The sequence below is a fragment of the Callionymus lyra genome, chromosome 7 (genome assembly GCF_982586985.1).
Source record: "Callionymus lyra chromosome 7, fCalLyr1.hap1.1, whole genome shotgun sequence".
Lineage (NCBI taxonomy): Eukaryota > Metazoa > Chordata > Actinopteri > Syngnathiformes > Callionymidae > Callionymus > Callionymus lyra.
This window is the reverse complement of record NC_141824.1, coordinates 25,017,753-25,035,499: the sequence shown is the minus strand read 5'-3', so window position 1 is coordinate 25,035,499 and position 17,747 is coordinate 25,017,753. Positions and strand designations below refer to the sequence as shown.

General features: G+C 41.2%; 2 protein-coding genes across 2 annotated transcripts in view; both read left to right on the top strand.

The window, feature by feature from the left end:
• The window catches only part of calm3a (calmodulin 3a (phosphorylase kinase, delta)), a 224,469-nt gene that overhangs the window by 175,434 nt on the left and 31,288 nt on the right, over window positions 1-17,747 (top strand). The gene's annotated exons all lie outside the window — the stretch shown is intronic.
• The window catches only part of arhgap35a (Rho GTPase activating protein 35a), a 60,621-nt gene that overhangs the window by 30,784 nt on the left and 12,090 nt on the right, over window positions 1-17,747 (top strand). The window contains exons 2-3 of the mRNA XM_087795542.1: window positions 6,221-10,057; window positions 15,633-15,762. Of these exons, the coding sequence (XP_087651668.1) occupies window positions 6,326-10,057; window positions 15,633-15,762 (3,862 nt within the window). The 5' untranslated portion in view covers window positions 6,221-6,325. The remainder of the gene's footprint in view (window positions 1-6,220; window positions 10,058-15,632; window positions 15,763-17,747) is intronic.

Below are 17,747 nucleotides of genomic sequence, written 5' to 3'. Positions count from 1 at the left end.
GCGAGAAAGACATCCATATCTTTAAGTTAAAATAAGAACATGACAGCTGTGACCGACTCTCCTCCGTTGATGCAGCATGTTGGTCTACAGATGGATGAAAGGTGCAGCAGATGTTGCCGCCTAATGTTCACCCATCGCTGAGACCACCGACTGATCTCACTTGTTCTCAACTTTGAGTCGAGGAAATGTACATGTTGTGCTTCCACATTGCTTCCAAGTATATTTTTGTTGTTTTTTTGTCTGTAAAATACCGATGTCTGAAGATAAAAAGTCATTGTTCGCTGGTGTTCTTGTAGCCAGCTGTGATATCAGTTAGTCCTCCCGCGACATAAGTTCCACCGCAGTGTCACGGTCGTCGCCGGCGTCGTTCCTTGTTTTATCTCATCCTGGACATCCTTCGTTTCGAAGCTTCCAGTTTTGAATGATGAATTTTGTGTAACGCTGGAGTCTCCCCGACATCCTTCCTGTCTCTGAAGTCCACCCATCGTCTCCCAGAATGTAGTTCCCAGCAGTCAAGCTGTCATTCAGATGCCATTTTGAGGTTAAAAATGAAACAAACAAACAAGCCTTTGATCTTCTTATTGAATTTATATTTGTTAAATTGTTTGATCAAAAACTCTTTTTTGTGTGATTAGCGATGCATTTAAGGAGTAATCTCTATAATCCCCCACAGGAACTCACAAAGAAGTCCGTCTATAAATAGATGATTCAATAAATTCTCTCCATCATAAAAGAGGGCTAAAGGAAAGAAGATGGTTAGTCATTTATTTCCCCTAATAAGATCCTAAATGGCTGTTCCAGCTACCCATGATATGGGGAACACATTTGACATGGTTAGTAGCTAAAGGATTATTTATTGTCATTTATTCACTAGGAATGAAGTGAAATTAGTCAGCGATACGACATTATAAAAGAGGATGAAGCGTGGATGGACAGACAGTGCAAATGGAAAGATGAAAACAGCCGACGCTAATCCGTAATCCCAGTCACAACTGACCCGCTGTCCTGGATCACAACCTGCATGTGGATAGAAAAGCCATTTGTGAAGCTGTTGATTGCGTCAGACGCTCTCTTCTAACAGACCGTTGGAGGTTTAGTGTGCTGCAGAATTCTTTGACTTTTAAATTGTGATGATTATTAAACAGCCCTCCGTTGATTCTGGCAATATCGGTGCAGAGGCTGCCAGTTGGCTCGGAGCACATCCCTGTATTAAAAAGCCGTTTTTGTTTGCCAATATTTGCGGAACACTGATCCATCGCCAGTGTTTGCTGGATCATTATTGAACAATGTCTCATCACGGAAATAATTATATACTGTTCGACAAAACCCTTTAACCACACGCTGATAAGAAGACGATACAAATTGTTTTAAACGTCTTAAACATGCTAAATTAGCAGATTAAATTGAACTGCTTAACAAGCCGCTTTTTTTAGACGTGATACGCCTAAATTTGTCTTCAACTAGATGGGATTAAGTAGAAGAAATATTGCCATAATTTCTTCATTTATGAGGTATCCCATATATGCATCATTGGCTTGTTCCTTGACGTTGTCCACGATGGGTTGTGCAGATGAAGTGAAAAAAGTTTTTTGCCTCCATGTTCTAGCTTGGCTAATGGTCATCAAATGGCTAGTGTGACGCACAATGAAATCTAAAGCTAAGCTTTAACTCAATAATTGACTGATTAAATGGCAAGATGGCCAATATTGACGTGCTGCGTCTTCGAAAAATGGACAATAAATGACAGTAGTGTTATGTAAATCGTTTAACATTACATGGTAGGCAAAGAAGAGTTCTTGACCTATTGCAATATATTGATAGCAAATGGCAAGTAAATACAATAATCAAAATATTAAGAATAAAATGCTTTGTTTTTCCCGAATAATTCTTTGATAAATGCATTTAAAATGTACTAAAACACAGATGGATCAGTGCAGAAGAAGAAGACGAAAAAAAGAACAGCTTGAGTTGGTACTGCAAAACTACTCGCAGTTTTTTAGAAGGCAGCGAATACTCTTTTGATTCACTAACCTTATGAAACTAAGTCGTGTTTGAAACCTTAAAACGATTCGTCCATGTTTCAATGCATATGTTTAGACCTCGAGGAAGTTGAGCTCTGGTGTTATAGATTTTCAAAGATGGTTGAAAACCTGAGCCTTGGCAAGAGTAGGAGAGGAGGTTGTTGCTGTCCAGGCATGTCCTTCAGAGACGAGCAGAAAGTACTTTTTTTTTTAACGCTGCCTCCCTTTCATCACCATCCCCACCATTTCACTGCCTCATAATTATTTCATGACCTTTGTTGCCGTCAACTGCCAGCATTTCTGAGTAAAGACGATTGTGCAACTCGGAGACGAGCGAGAAAAGCACTTTGCTAGTTTCCCTCTCTCTTCAAAACATGTCTTCATGCATCACGTAAGCAAATTGTAAACATTGTATACAATCAAATATTGCAATTCTTCTACAATATCGCATCAATAGTCAACAGCACCGTATTGATATTTAAAAAATGTAATGTATGTATATGTGTATATATAATTTATTTACAATTAACAGGCAAATTATCACAGCATTAAATCCTTTTTTGTTTTCAAATTAAACTTCAGGCCAGTAGATAAAGGCACGATGAAATCCAGTGAGATCCTAATTTAAAGTTGATGTTGATGACGACTTTGTCAAGAGTAATGTGCTCTGTTTATTCTGCAATGCCAGAGTCAAGTACTCATGCAATACATAAAGTACATCCTTGTTCCTACATTTTCATAGTATCAATATATATAGTATTGTTGCTACTGCATTGTAATGCGTATCATATTGCCAGGATTTTGACAATAAGCGCACTAGTTAACAGGACTCTGGTCTTCTTTCTTAAGGCTGGTTTTCTTTTTTTAGACCAATACGTCGCACATTTCCTCAAACTTCAGGCCAATGCTCTAACCCTTGTTAGCTGGGAAATGAAAGGAATGCGTCCCTGGTGCTACATCATTCTTTATCATGGCTGGTGAACACAGTGTCTCTCTGCGGCACTTTGTAGCACATGTTTTCATAAACTTCACGCCCCGGTGCTCCTCTCCAGTACCCCACATATGCATCCCATCATATCAGCTGCTATTGTCCCTTAGACGTCGGTGACCTAGAAAGAAAGCCTGAGTCAGCACAGGACCGCCATCACAGTCGCTTTCCACCGCCTTCTTCGGACCCTCGTGACGGGCAGGAATGACAATTACAGCAAATGAAGATTGGTGGTGCTTGCGAGTCTGTTTGTGATTATGAAAGGCCAGACCTTCACCCAGATCCCGCCCCTCTTTCCTGAGGGCATTCCAGCGTGCGGCTCACATGACCTGCGCTGCCGACCTTTACCCTCTTCCCTCCACAGCCATTCTTGTGCGCTAACTTGCTGACCTGTGCCTCCTCCCAACAAAAGCTTCCACTCCTTCCTGCGTGTCTTTCACCTCCTCCTACTTTTTTTGTGTTGTGTTTTGGGGTCAGGGGCAGACGTAGCACAGGCCCTAACCTATCCGGCTCATCACTAATACACCCCCAGGCCTGGAGACGCTGGTATGTGGTTGGACATGCGCAGCAGATATCAGGCCCCGGGGTGAACGAGGAGACTGGTTGGCTGACTGCTCTTTCACTGAACTGCAGCTCTGGCACTGCTGCTTTTATTGGTGTTCAGCAGGAGGAAGTGTATTCCTGAATGACTGGTTGTTTTGTGCTGCTAATGTTGCTCTTCAGCTGCTGGTAGGTGGGCCGTTCAAACGGACAGAGCAAAATTTGTCTATTCCTCTGTCAGAGACCCGTTTGAAAAGAATCATGTGATGATTGGATTTGATAATACATTGGTCTTTCAGTGTGACCCAGAGGGTCTTTATGTTCATATCAATCTAATAATATATTCTCTGTTGGATTCTAAATCGTGTTCAGTTAAGAACGAAAACGCAAACGATAGGCCTATAGAAAAAAAGCCCGCACGCGTGCACACACACACACATGAAAACAGAAACTAATACACACACCCAACACACACACAATACTAACACACATGAAAACACACATTTGCATCAACACACAAGCTTAAATACAAATCAACTCCGAAACAAACACCAACCTAACAGTCAAACACACTCATCGACACACGAGCAAAGGTGTACAAACGTATACACACACCACGCCAACAAAGAACCACAAACTCCACCCTTACACCGGAACGCACACTTCAACGCACAAGCAAAAAACGTGAATGAAAACAAAAACAGCCCCCCAGACACAAACAACTCAATACATGCACTCGTATACACCACCCCACACACCTGCACACTAGGGGTGATAAAATGATTGATACGCTGATATATTGCAACCCTTTTTTTAGATAATGTTTAGGTTAAGACTGGACTGTATCGATTTTTTCAATAAAACTTTTGGCCACAGGGCGGTAGCAGCCATTATGTCCTCCACAGCTAAAGGAACAATGCAATTCTGCTAGATCCCGGGGATGAGAGGATACAGTTGACTCCAGCAGCTTTAAAAGTTGATGGTCAGACATATTTTGGTTTAGTAGTTACTACTATGTTAAGAGTCACATTGTACTTAAATTCTGCAATGGCAATACTACAAATATATCCTTGTTTCTCCAGTATCGCAATATATAGTATTGTTGCCCCTGTATCATGATACGTATTGTATCGCTAGAATTTTGCCAATACACACCACAACTGCACACACACACGGACCAAAAAGACCGGTCACATTTTAATAAAAACACTGGGGTAAGGTATGAATCGACCCGAGTGTTGGAGCTAATTCACATTTTGATCCGGAGCAGGCGGCGGTGAACTGCAGGTTGAATAAATGATAATATAATCTGGTTTATTCTGGAGCTGTCAGCACATACATGTTGATGTATGTTCATGTAGGTCACTGTTGCTAATGTAGGTCTGGTGTCCATACTTCTGTCGATCTGTGGCTCGGTATCGGTGTCATAACGGTTCACTGCATAACGCTGTAAATGTGACTCACACAAGCACCTGCCTCTTCCCCTCGAGGTCGCCGTGACGTTATTAAAAAGCTGGTTGAAAGATCATTTTAGAGTGTTTCAGTCATCCAGCTCTCATTATAATGTGCTTTACATGCCACTGCCACACATGCTGCGACCAATTGGTGATAAAGTTTTGACAGTTTTTAAACTGCTCTTCTCGCCACTAGTGAGATTTTCTGCAACGAAAGAATGACCTGGTTTATCAAACCAACACACTGTGTTTTCCAGCAAATTCATGAAGAGATATTTATGACGGGGACATGTTTTTCTTCCAAGTCAAGCAGCCAACAGGCAGATCTTGAAACGCAAGCTTCCCTCGTCGACCAATTAATAACTTCAGCACTGCTACACTTGTCCGCTTTCATCTTTTGTGTACTTGTTTTTTTGGGGGGATGGAGATTATTTTTAATTGTGCGACATTTGCGTACAGCATTAGCATGATGCAGCCATCATGAGTGTGCGATTTAAACTCTTCAACTCCTACACAACTGTAAATACATTTAACTGGGATAATGACCTCTCGCTGAGCCTCTGCTGCAGGTTCTCTTCCGACAGGAATCTTCTCCAAAACATTAATAGGATAAAAGTTACTATGATTGAAAGAACTTGAGCAGTGAAATGAGCGTAAAAGCGGAGCGACTAGTGAATCCTGCTCTACTTAAAATGAAAAAAAAAATGGTTTCTTCAATTAAATATGCATGTTCTCCCTGTGCTTGTTCGGTTTTACTCCCGAATCTTTGGTTTTGTCCCACAGTCCAAACACATGCAGAGTTTGATTAATTTCTAAAATTTTCCATTAGTGTGACTATTCTTGTCAATGATTGTGTCTCTGAGTCCCCCTTGCCAGAATGGCGACCGGGTCAGGGTGTCCCCCGTCTCTGGTCCGAGGTAGCTGGGAAAAGAAAATTAATAAATTAAAGAATTTAATGTATAAATCACTTCTTTTTTTTTTTGCCCAGGAAAAGGGTCTCGAAGGTGCGATCCACTTTTTCGTTCTGACCCACAGAATCACGTCATCTATGGCATGCACATGCTTAATGTTAGAGCTGCAATGAGTTTTCTGAAAGGGCGTGGGGTAGTAATGTAGGATTTTTGGGAAAAAAACGAAATTCAAAAAATACTTTTTTCGCTTTTGTGATTTGTCTTTCCTGGTAAATAAGCTAACCTTTTTTTTTCTTCACTTTACAGGGCAAGACCCCAGTCCAGTGACCTCCCCTCGTAAGGAAACACTGCCTCTGGGCAGTCTCAACTTAAAGCTCCACGCCAGCATGGCAGGATGAGCCTCAAACAGCAATGATGATGACCAAGAAGCAAGAGGCCCGAGCACCCACCTACAACCTGGTCGTGGTCGGGCTGTCTGGTACCGAGAAAGAGAAAGGCCAGTGTGGTGTGGGAAAGTCCTGCCTGTGTAACAGATTTGTCAGACCAAGTGCAGATGACTTCCACCTGGACCACACCTCCGTCCTAAGCACCAGCGACTTTGGTGGGAGGGTGGTCAACAATGATCATTTCCTCTTTTGGGGAGAAGCTGGACGGACACTGGAGGAGGGACCGGAGTGTCGTATGAACGTGGTCGAGCAAACCGAGTTCATCGACGATCAGACGTTCCAACCACATAGAAGCACGGCGCTACAACCGTACATCAAAAGGGCAGCCTCCACCAAGTTAGCTTCTGCGGAGAAGCTGATGTACTTTTGCACGGACCAGTTGGGCTTGGAACAGGATTTTGAGCAAAAACAAATGCCTGAAGGCAAAATAATGGTAGACGGATATTTACTCTGCGTGGATGTTAGCAGGGGAATGAACCGGAGTTTTGAGGACCAGATGAAGTTTGTTACTAACTTGTACAACCAGCTAGCCAAAACAAAGAAACCTGTGGTGTTAGTTCTCACCAAATGTGATGAAGGCGTTGAGCGCTACATCAAAGACTCGCACACGTTCGCCCTAGCCAAGAAAAACCTCCAAGTCATAGAAACCTCTGCACGCTCAAACGTCAACGTTGACCTAGCCTTTCTGACATTGGTTCAGTTAATAGATAAAGGTAGAGGGAAGCCCAAAATCATCCCCTACTTTGAGGCACTGAAGCAACAAAGTCAACAAATTGCCTCTGCAAAAGATCGATACGAGTGGCTTGTGAATCGAATTGTGAAGAACCACAATGAGACATGGCCCGCTACGAGTCGTCGAATGCAGTGTGACCCGGAGTACAAGGAATATGTTTTTCTTGAGGGAACGGCAAAAGCCAAGAAACTGTTCCAGCAGCATGTGCACAGACTTAAGCAGGAACATATTGAAAAACGAAGAAAGGCTTACCTGGCGACCCTACCACAGGCCTTGTCCACGCTCTTACCCGAGTTGGATGAGATTGATCATCTTAGTTGGTCCGGAGTTCAGAAAGTCTTGGAGACTAAAAGAGAATTTAACCAGTGGTTTGTAGTACTGGATGACACACCTTGGGAGACAACTCAGCATATTGATAAGATGGACGATGACCGTATTCCACAGGATCTTCTTGAAACTCCTACAGCTGAAGCCATATATGAGACTCACCTGGAGCAGCTTAGGAATGAACGCAAACGCGCTGAGATGCGATGGGAGTTCAAGGAAAAGCTAAGCGTTTCTCCATTCATTACTCCAGGAAAACCATGGGAGGAAGCCCGGAGTTTCATCATGAATGAAGACTTTTATCAGTGGCTTGACGAAGTTGAATATCTTGATATTTACAATAAACACCAGAAAGAGATCATCGACAGAGCCAAAGAGGACTTCCAGGAACTTCTTCTAGAATACTCTGAGCTTTTTTATGAGTTAGAAGTTGATGCCAAGCCAAGTAAAGAGAAAATGGGTGCCATTCAAGAGGTCTTAGGCGAGGAGCAAAGGTTCAAAGCCCTGCAGAAGCTCCAGGATGATAGGGGTGCTCTTGTTTTGAAACATATTCACTTTGTCTACCACCCCACAAAAGACACCTGTCCCAACAGTCCGCATTGCGTGGACACCAAAATTGAGCAGATATTGGCATCTCAATTCCCGACACGCTATGCTTCTGACACTTCCAGAATGGAAGGGGGAAGAGCAGAACGGATTAATCTAGTTATTTTGGGAAAAGATGGGCTAGCAAGGGAAATGGCAAATGAGATCAGGGCTATGTGCAGCAGTGATGATAGGTACATTCTAGACGGTAAGATTTATGAGCTAGCCCTTCGTCCGATTGAGGGCAATGTTCGCCTGCCAGTCAATTCCTTCCACACTCCAACCTTCACACCTCATGGTTGTTTATGTTTGTACAACTCAAAGGAGTCTCTATCCTATGTGGTTGACAGTTTGGAGAAGATTAGGGAGTCAACTATAAGTCGGAGAGAAAGGGAAAACAGTTTATCACAACCCCCACTGTCTCTCCTTCTTGTGACTAAAAGAGGCGTTGGTTCCATAGGGGACATTGGCATGGAGACAGCTCAGGCACTCATACAACAAGGGCTTCATGTAGCAGGAAAGCTACAATGTTCCTATTTGGACCCGGCCTCTCCAGGTGTCGGTTATGGGCGTAATGTCAGCGAAAGGCAGGTCAACCAACTGTTGAGAGGTCTCTTAGAATTAAGAAGAAGCAAGGGAAGCTGTTCTCCTCCCTTACCACCACCTTCCTCTGCCTTGCGAGATCCTCAGTCCCAGGTCATGGTAGAAACGGATCTCAAGATTGTCATGTGCCTAATGTGTGGAGACACGTATGATCTAGACCAACTTCTTGCTCCCTTCCTGTTGCCACAGCATTGTCGCCCTGTGTCTAGTCTCAACAGTGGTACCTCTGTTTTGTTAGATCTGAACATCGGTGGTCAACGGCAAACTATTGAGCTCTCCATCCTTTCCTTTCACTCTACGTTTTCTCTCCGAAAGACAAAGCTTGTACATGGCTACATCTCTGTGTTCTCTGCACGGCGCAAGGCATCCATGGAAACATTGTGTGCTTTCCTGTGTGAGGTCCAAGACATCATACCCGTTCAGTTGATAGCCGTCGGTGAGAGCCAAATGGAGCTATCAGACTCTGAGTCTGCCAAGGAGCAGATAAGTCAAGGCGAAGATCTTGCACATGAAATAGATGCCAGATTCAACACAGTTATATGTGGACATGGTGGTGTGGTTGGTGGGCTCCATAAGATTGATCTTTTCCACGCTTTTCTCAAGGAAGTTGTGGAAAAGCGCACTATTGTTGAAGCCACACACATGTATGATAACGTGGCAGAGGCATGTACCAATGAAAGAACCAGCCCCCGCTGTGGCTCTCCAAGTCCAGTCAACATTCTAATGGACTCGGAGGATGACATTGACCCGTCACCTCCTTACTCTACACTGAGAGACGATGGAAATCTCAGCTCTCACCTAGGAAGCTTCAAGTTACCAGACCTGGAGTCAAGTGACACATTCTCTGTAATTTCTGAACTAAGTGCATTTGAGAGCAAGTTAAACAACAAGGTCCCCCCTCAAGTAAAGCCCAAACCTGTAAGGAAGGTAAACATCGGCCATTTTATGGATCAGCAGGTTGGAACCGCTCGGCGTTCTTTACCCCAGACTGTTACGAGAGCCCCTGGCAGCGATGGGGGTTATGACCCTTCAGACTATGCAGAGCCAATGGACGCTGTGAGCAAACCTCGACTTCGAGAGGAGGAGACCATTTACTCTGTCCCTCACGACAGCACACAGGGCAAGATCATCACCATTCGTAACGCCAACAAAGGCCACTCCAACGGGAGCGCCGGAGGGAACGGATCAGACAGCGAGGCCGACAGCAGTTCACTGGAGCGCAGAAGAAAATTCTCCGCCATCGGCGTGAAGCCTAAACTTTACAGGGACAGATCCAAACGGCTTGGAAAGTTTAGTCATTTTAGGACAAGCTTCTCAATAGGCAGTGATGACGAGATGGGCGCCCCCCCAAAAGTAAGCCTTGAGGATAGTGCTCAAAAAGACAATTCCATTGAGGAGATCGAGGACCCGAAAAGAAGAAATATCCTCAAGAGTCTGCGCAGAAACACAAAGGTTGGTGGATGTTAATTATTTATAGCAAACACAAAAGTTTGTATAACAAAAGTATCTTGGCCTATTAAGCAAAATATTACACAGAACTCTAACACAAAAAAAATTAAAAGCTTGTCACTGTGCCAAATAAGGGCTTGTATTGAATTTGAAAACAACAAATGGGTCTGACTCTATGTTCTGCACAACTTTGTGAAAATACTTTACGAGGTTCTGAAGGCATCTGTGCCGCAGTTTTTACTGACCCCCCAGTGGGAGCCTTTGAGACAAGCTAGATCATCAGAGGAAAGAGGCCCACTATATCCTCTAGCAGGAACCCTTAATGAGAACGGACACAGCCACAGAATGTTTGTGCGCACAACACAGCTTTTTCAATTGTTAGCCATTTCTATAAACCTTTGGACTTTGACACTGTAACTAACAAAAGACACTTTTATATAACACTGGCATATGTTGGCATTTTATCATTATAACTACTAAAAGAGTATCAACCTTTTTAGATCAAAAAATCCTTCATATATTTTTCTAACACATAAATTTCTGCATTTCCAAATAGATTTATGTGTTCGAGGATATTTTGTGTGAATTTGTAATATTGAATGGCAGCCACTGGTCTTATTAAACATTGTTTTAAAAATAAAATATTAGTAAATAAATCGTTTTTTAGGGAGATTAATATGACTAAACTTTTTGATTTATCATTATTTTTATATATATTTTTTCCTGCCACTAAATTGAAATAGAAATAATTATGTTAAATGGCATATAAAACTGAAAAATAAAACTGTAAAATTATTGTAACTTCTAAAGGAAAATGTATAGAAATTGTTTGTACGAATAAATGCTGTTAATGGTTATTTGGTTTGTAAAGAAAATACAATAACCCCCCATCTACGATTGTATAAATATACATTTTGTCATTATGCTCAACAAGAATTTAAAAAAGGAAATGTATATGTATCTTCAATTGTATTTGATAGATGCACTCACAAAAATAACAATTTAGTTTGCAAGATACACAAGGTTTTAAAATTGGAAATTTATTTCAGGAACATTTCCACTTTATCGGTTTAATTCTTTACTCTGATCTCATGAATGCTTTCAAACGGGCAAGTCTTATTACTCACCTCTGTGTCAGACCTTCAACCCATTTGTCTTGTTTTTTTAATCTTTTCTTATCCTAAAGATTAATAAATGTGACGTGCACCCACTTCCCCGGTGCTGCTCGTGTCTGTTACACAGTTAATATTTGACAGTGTCAGGCTTATCCGGATGGCATCATTCGCCCAAGGTGTTGCACAGAAGAAGCAGCTGTGCACGATTTTCCTGGTGCATCATGGATAATTACAGCGCTTGAAACGGGTTAAACAAGCAATTGGTGATTAAGCCATCATACATTCAGTTGTGATGCAAGAGAATCTTTACGATGTCGGCTCAAATGTTCTTCATGAAAAGATAAACGTGGAGTGAAACGTAGCTTTTAATTGTAACCTTTCATCCAGCTAATGGCTCATCAGACTCAATATTGTGCTGATGCTTTTATTAAGTAGATAAATGGTCGTATCGGGAGGTCACTCATTAAGCTGAGAGTGTTCCACGAAAGGAAGAGAGCTGTGGAGGGAAAAAACTATTGACAATAAATACAAAGAATGTAGAACTTAAGTCAGTGGCTTCTGTGATCCTGACTCGTTTATTCCATCAAACCTTCATATTTGGTCCTGGGCACTTCCTGCCTGGCCGGAGTCCATTTTCGGCTACCAACTTCCTTCCCTTCCTCCCTGAGCAAGAGGCCGGAAACATTCCCCCCTTCTCTCCTGTTTTTTTTTTTTTTTTTTCAATTTTTAATCTTCACATCCAGCAAGTGGAATGTTTCAAATTCCTCAGTCACCTAGTTTTAGTCAAGTGCCCTGAGACACATTCAAAACATACCACGCGAAAACACGAGGGAATGAAAAGTGTATGAAAGACTCACTGTTTGATGAGAGTCTAGTAAATCACGAGCCTCGATGAAAAGGAGCGTGAGATTTATGAAGGGTCGGATCAGAACCGCAGAGCTATTGTCTTACGGTGTCACATTTGTTACTACTGCTCAGTAAATCACAAACACGTGGTTGAAATGTGCAAGCTGTGTTGTGGACGTGTGTCAACATGGCGGAATGTCCGGGAAAACACGAGGGGGCGGAAAGATAAGAAGGGTTTCAGTGACCAATCAACATGTCACGCTGTCAAAGATTGACTTGTTTATTCCAGTACTGTGTCCTTATCAGTATTGATGCAGTTTCCACTGAGTCACGGCTTATTCTGCTGCCGTTGAAAAACACTTTACAATGTAGCCTCTTGAAAGTACTAATGTTTATATTTGACTCAAAGAAAAAGGTTGCATTTTCTCTGAGACCGTTTTTAAGACCTTCACATCGTGAATGACACATTCGACTTGACAAAGTACGAATTTCCACCTAGTTTTATCATTTTTATTGTGACCAAGATGGCATTTTAACATCATGTAAAAGAAAACATTTTTAATTTTACCTCAAAATGACTTCAGCAAGTACTGCTGTTAATAAGCTAAGCTAGCACTGCTGTTAATAAGCTATGCTAACGCTGCTGTTAACAAGCTAAGCTAGCACTGCCATTGATTAACTAAACTATCAAATATAACATGAAAAAGATACAGTATGGTATGTTGGACATTTGTAAATTCTAATTAAAAATATTAAGACATTATAATGTTGTATGTAAAAATAACATAACTTGGTTTCATGGGCATCTGAACTCGAATAAGCTCATTGCTAAATATTTGTAGGTCAGAAACGGTTATGATCCTTTTAAATACTCTCAATATTCTGTTGAATAGTCTTTATTAATAAAGAAGCTTCACACATCCTTAAATTTACTTCATCCTTCCACCACTAGAAACATAAGTATTCTAACTTTAGTGCAGTCACACATTTATGTAAGGGGTGTGTTTTGGCGATACAATAAATATTCTTTTGTTGCCACTGTTTCGTGATATTTTGCAATACTGTAGGAACATGGACTTATTTGTAGTATTGCTCTACTACTTGACTCAATTAACTCAATTAATTAATTGACTCAATTAATCAACTACTTGAAACAATTTCCCGAAGGAGACCTCCTGAGGGATCAATAAAGTTTTACCTTACCTTACACTGGTGTGTCAGAATTTACAGACTACATGACTCTTGATGAAGTTAAAGCTTCTTTTCACTTATTTTGCAACCAAATTATTAAGAACCAGGTTTGTTCGTTCTCTGCTTACTTTCTTTATTGAAATACAAACCATAAAATGGTGATTAAAATAATATTATTTGAAAGCCATTAAAGTTTAAAATAAAGCTAAAATGTTTCTGTTAAATATTAGCTTGGATAATGTCAATATTTCTCACACAAAAACTTTTCTTAATCGAATAAAATTCTCTTCAGTCTAAGACGGCACGTTCAACCGAAGGCCGTCCTCTTTCTCCTCCTGCTTCCACAAGAGGGATTATTTAAGCATCAAAGTATTTGCTGTGCAGTCAGGCTGCGACCAGGAGTGGAGGGTTCATCAGATCCGAGCTCTAATGAGCTCCTCTGCTCGGTCTGTCAGACCCACGTTCCTCCCACAGACTACGTGTCCAGCCGACCGTGCGGCCCTGTCTCACCACCCAGCACTGCCTTGGGGGGGCGATAGACCACTAGAGATCCAGACCTCGGGGCTTTTCAAAACACTGCCGTCAAACTCTATCAACTATTACAACTTGCTGTGCGAGGAGGGGGGTCTGAAGTGAAATGTTTTCTTCTGATAGAGACTAAAGTACAGAAGCATGTCGATGACCAGGAGGTCAGACGAGGTAGTTGCTGGAGACAGGTGAGGCTTTGGTGCTGGAGGTCCAGATGTGTATCTAACTGATACTCAGAAAAAAGCTCATGATGGAATGCGTGATTGCTTATCAGCTGGCTACGAGGAGGAATGTGCGGGATGGCCGTGTTTGGGTTTAACGCAAGTATAAACCGGCCAAAATAAGAAAACAGGCTTACATTGTCAGAGAAATATGTCCAAACATCAAGTCTTCTTCCGCTTTATCCGGGGTCAGATCAGGGGTAACGGTGTAAGAAAATATCGATTGCAAGATTTTTTGATCCACAATACTGTATTCATATTGTAAAGAATCTTATCTTTAAAAAAAATTGAAGTATATTTATTTATTTATGTGCTCTAAAATCATATTTATCTTTTAATCACATTCTATAAAAATGTTCATTTCTGTGTTGCAATTAAACTTCCAGCCACTAGATGGCAGCGTCCTCTAGCTAACGTAACAATGAAATCCTCTAATATTGCAGTGTTGACTGAGGACTAGAGGATATCGTCAACTCCTGCAGCTTTTAAAGCTGATGTTGGGACATATTTTGCTTTCAAAACAAATGAAAGCCGTTACGACTTCTTCAGTGGTCATGTGGTCTGTAAATATTTTAACGTCACTGACTTGGGCAATACTATAAATATATCTTTGTTCCAGCAATATCTCAATTTACAGTGCAGTTTATTTTAATTATCGTCCCTGTATCGTCATATATATCATTGACCCCGATTCTAGAGAAAACACAGACTTGCATGAAATATCGTTTCGAGTATTTAGGAATCAGCATCGACACTTTCATCATTTGACTCGTCATTATATATATAAGACATTCTCTGGTCAAAACCACCTCAACTGACTGCTCTCCACGTGAAGGAGAAGAAGCTCTACTCAGAGTCTCTCCCGGATGACTTTGCTTCTAACTCCCAGACATGCGATCAAGTTCTTTGTGTTACTACCCACGACTTACATTAGTCATAGGCGAGGGTTATAAAGATAGAGATCAATTTTCACCTTACACATGTGGAGGATATGTGTTTCAACTGACAATTTCCTGCTTCTGATGGCCGATACCGATATGTTCATTAATTTATTTTTATATTTAATTTCATAGACAAATTGCCTACAGTTTTTTGCGGGAAGCAGTTATGAAAAACTGATATTCTGGTATCTCTGGTCTTCAGACGAGTACTTTCATTTGCTGTAAATAACAATAACGACAGCAAAATACACAATTCAAACCAAGAAGTGCACTCCTTCAAAATTGTTTAACAGCATTACGGTTCATTTTCAAAAGTATTTTTATGAACAATTTTTTTTCGACCATCAAATCATATGCATCGAAAAATGTCAACGTCAATCAAAAAAAATCCAAACAAACAAAGGGCTCAAAAATCAAGTGCAGGTTTGCAGAATTCTGTTTCCACTGAAATCCAATTGTTTACTTTAAAACGTGTGTTCTATATTTGATGATTAAGTTGTGAATATGTGTACGTAAGCTGGTATATCTAAATTAGCCAAACATTTATACCAACTTGGCTGATGTGCATTTATTTTTCTCATTATTTGTGATACATTTTATCCTAAAACACTTAGTTTAAGGAACACTAAATGTGACTTATGAAAGTCCAGTAAGAAATGGTAACTACAATTTCAAAACTTTCTTGAGTAAACAAAAACATGAGAAAAAACCTCTCTGCCCCTTTTTTATTTTTCAGAAAACGCGAAACAAACCCAGATACTCCATTTCCAAACCTTACTTCGGAATGCCCCTGGTCAGCGTGGTGAGTTCCGAGAGGCCGATCCCAGTCTTCATTGAGAAATGCATCCGCTTCATTGAAACCACAGGTGAGAGGCTGTTTGATTCTTTCCAGTCATTTGTTTATATACATTTTGTTCTGTTGCTGGTAACCACATTCAAGTTCTTTTCAAAGACGGCTTCTCCAGTTTTGTGCTCTTTGATTTCCGTTCCTTTGCATTCCCTCTTATCTTAATCCTCCTCCCAAGTGGGATTGTTACCTACTTTGGTCTTCACCAGTCGGAGTGCCACTCCGTCGCCCGCTCGAATCCACACAGCTTTTCTACCAGTGTGTACTTCCCCGCTTTCTTCTGTGTACGCTCACACATTTGATGCCTTTTGGCTTTGCGGTTATACTTGAATGGTGGTCTTGAGCTCTGCTGGTTTTCTCAGCACTCTGGGGAGGCACTTGACTGTTGGAGAAGTATTTCCCAAAACTCTGCTGTACGTCTTATTTTCTTGGAAGGGTGTGGAGAAATTCCCTTTAATATCAACATTACTAGCCCATAATATTTCAAAGTAAGTCAAGCTTCATTTCTAATTAAATTAAAAAGTTCAACAAATTGTGAGTGGCCACAGCACTTTTGACAACAGTTCCCCTGCCAAGGAGATTATGCGTTTTTTTTTACTTAGCAGTATTATTAAGAAGTGATTAGGTTTTGTTCTAAAGGTCTGTTTGGATTATAAATGATGAGATGCACCGATTGTGCAGCAAATATTTTAATTTGAATTGTTTTAGTGAATTAACATGAATCATGGAAGTTTTTTCAATTATTATAATGCTGTGTTTATTTAATTTCAAGTGAAGTTGGCTCCTTGGCAGAGGTATCTGCTGTCTTAAATAATCATACATTTATTAATATTTAAAAAAAACGTCACTCACTGAATAAAACATCTATATTTTGGCGTTAAAATAAGAGAAGATGTCGCTCTTTATTCAACGATTCAGCAGTAACCTCACAAACCTGGAAAGTCAAAGAAAACCTGGTGTTGTCGACATGTAATGATGGGTGATTCCAGCCCCAGTACAGCAGGTGGTGCTGTGATGTAGAATTTTTAGGCCTCGAAGAACCATCAAAAGGCTACTAGTCCATCACCAACATGCCTCGTCACAGCGCCATCTGATGTCCTGGAGGTCAAACTGTAATGCCGTTATGCTAGCAGTCTTCTTTCTTACTCTCTATTTGCATCACACTTTTCTCGTGTTGATTTTTTACTCTTATAAAAACAAATTTAAATGTTTGTTTGTGTTTTCTTACTATGGTTTTCAACTCTATTTGTGGGTTACTGTCACTTGACACTTGACAAAACATGCTTTTATCTCAGAGTTAAGACTTGTGGTCTCACCTGTGAGCAGCTTGTTTGGCGTCACCTACGTGAGGAAACTGTTGAATCCCTCAATGCTCGAAACATCAGCACTTCTTGTCCTCCTTCGTCCTTGTTTTCCTTCCGTCGCTTCCTTCCATCTCTCTCCCTCTGAATCACCTGCCACACTTGATTTCTGTCATCTTCCCGCTAACCTTTATTTCTGCTCCTCCTCTATCGCGCTCATCAACTCTCAGTCCTTCTTATCTGTGCTGATAACTCTCGATTGTTTTTCTTGAGGACGTTTCTTTGTGTGCAGGGACGTTGAAGGAATGTTTTTGCTTCGCTCTTCATCAGCTGCTATTGTTGTGTGGATGCACAGAAATAACTGGACACACGCTGGGACCTGAAGCGGAAATGAACAACAATGTGTAGTGAAGTCGCACTGAGGTTGTTGTGAGTCTGTGTCTCCGCTGGGCAGGTATCTGCTGCCACGATCTCCAGCTGTAATGGTGCAGGAAATTATGATATAGACTTGTGCCTGTATGTGTGTAGTGTGAGGCGGCCATGAGTGACGGTGAGATGCTGACCCTGAAGCGTTGACCCACATCCTTCCCTTCCTGCATTTTTCCCCAACAATAACTGTCGGCTTTTCCACGTCTTTTGTCTCAGTGTGGATAACTTGCTCTTTAAAACAGTTTTAGAACTGTCAAATGTGGAAGTATATATT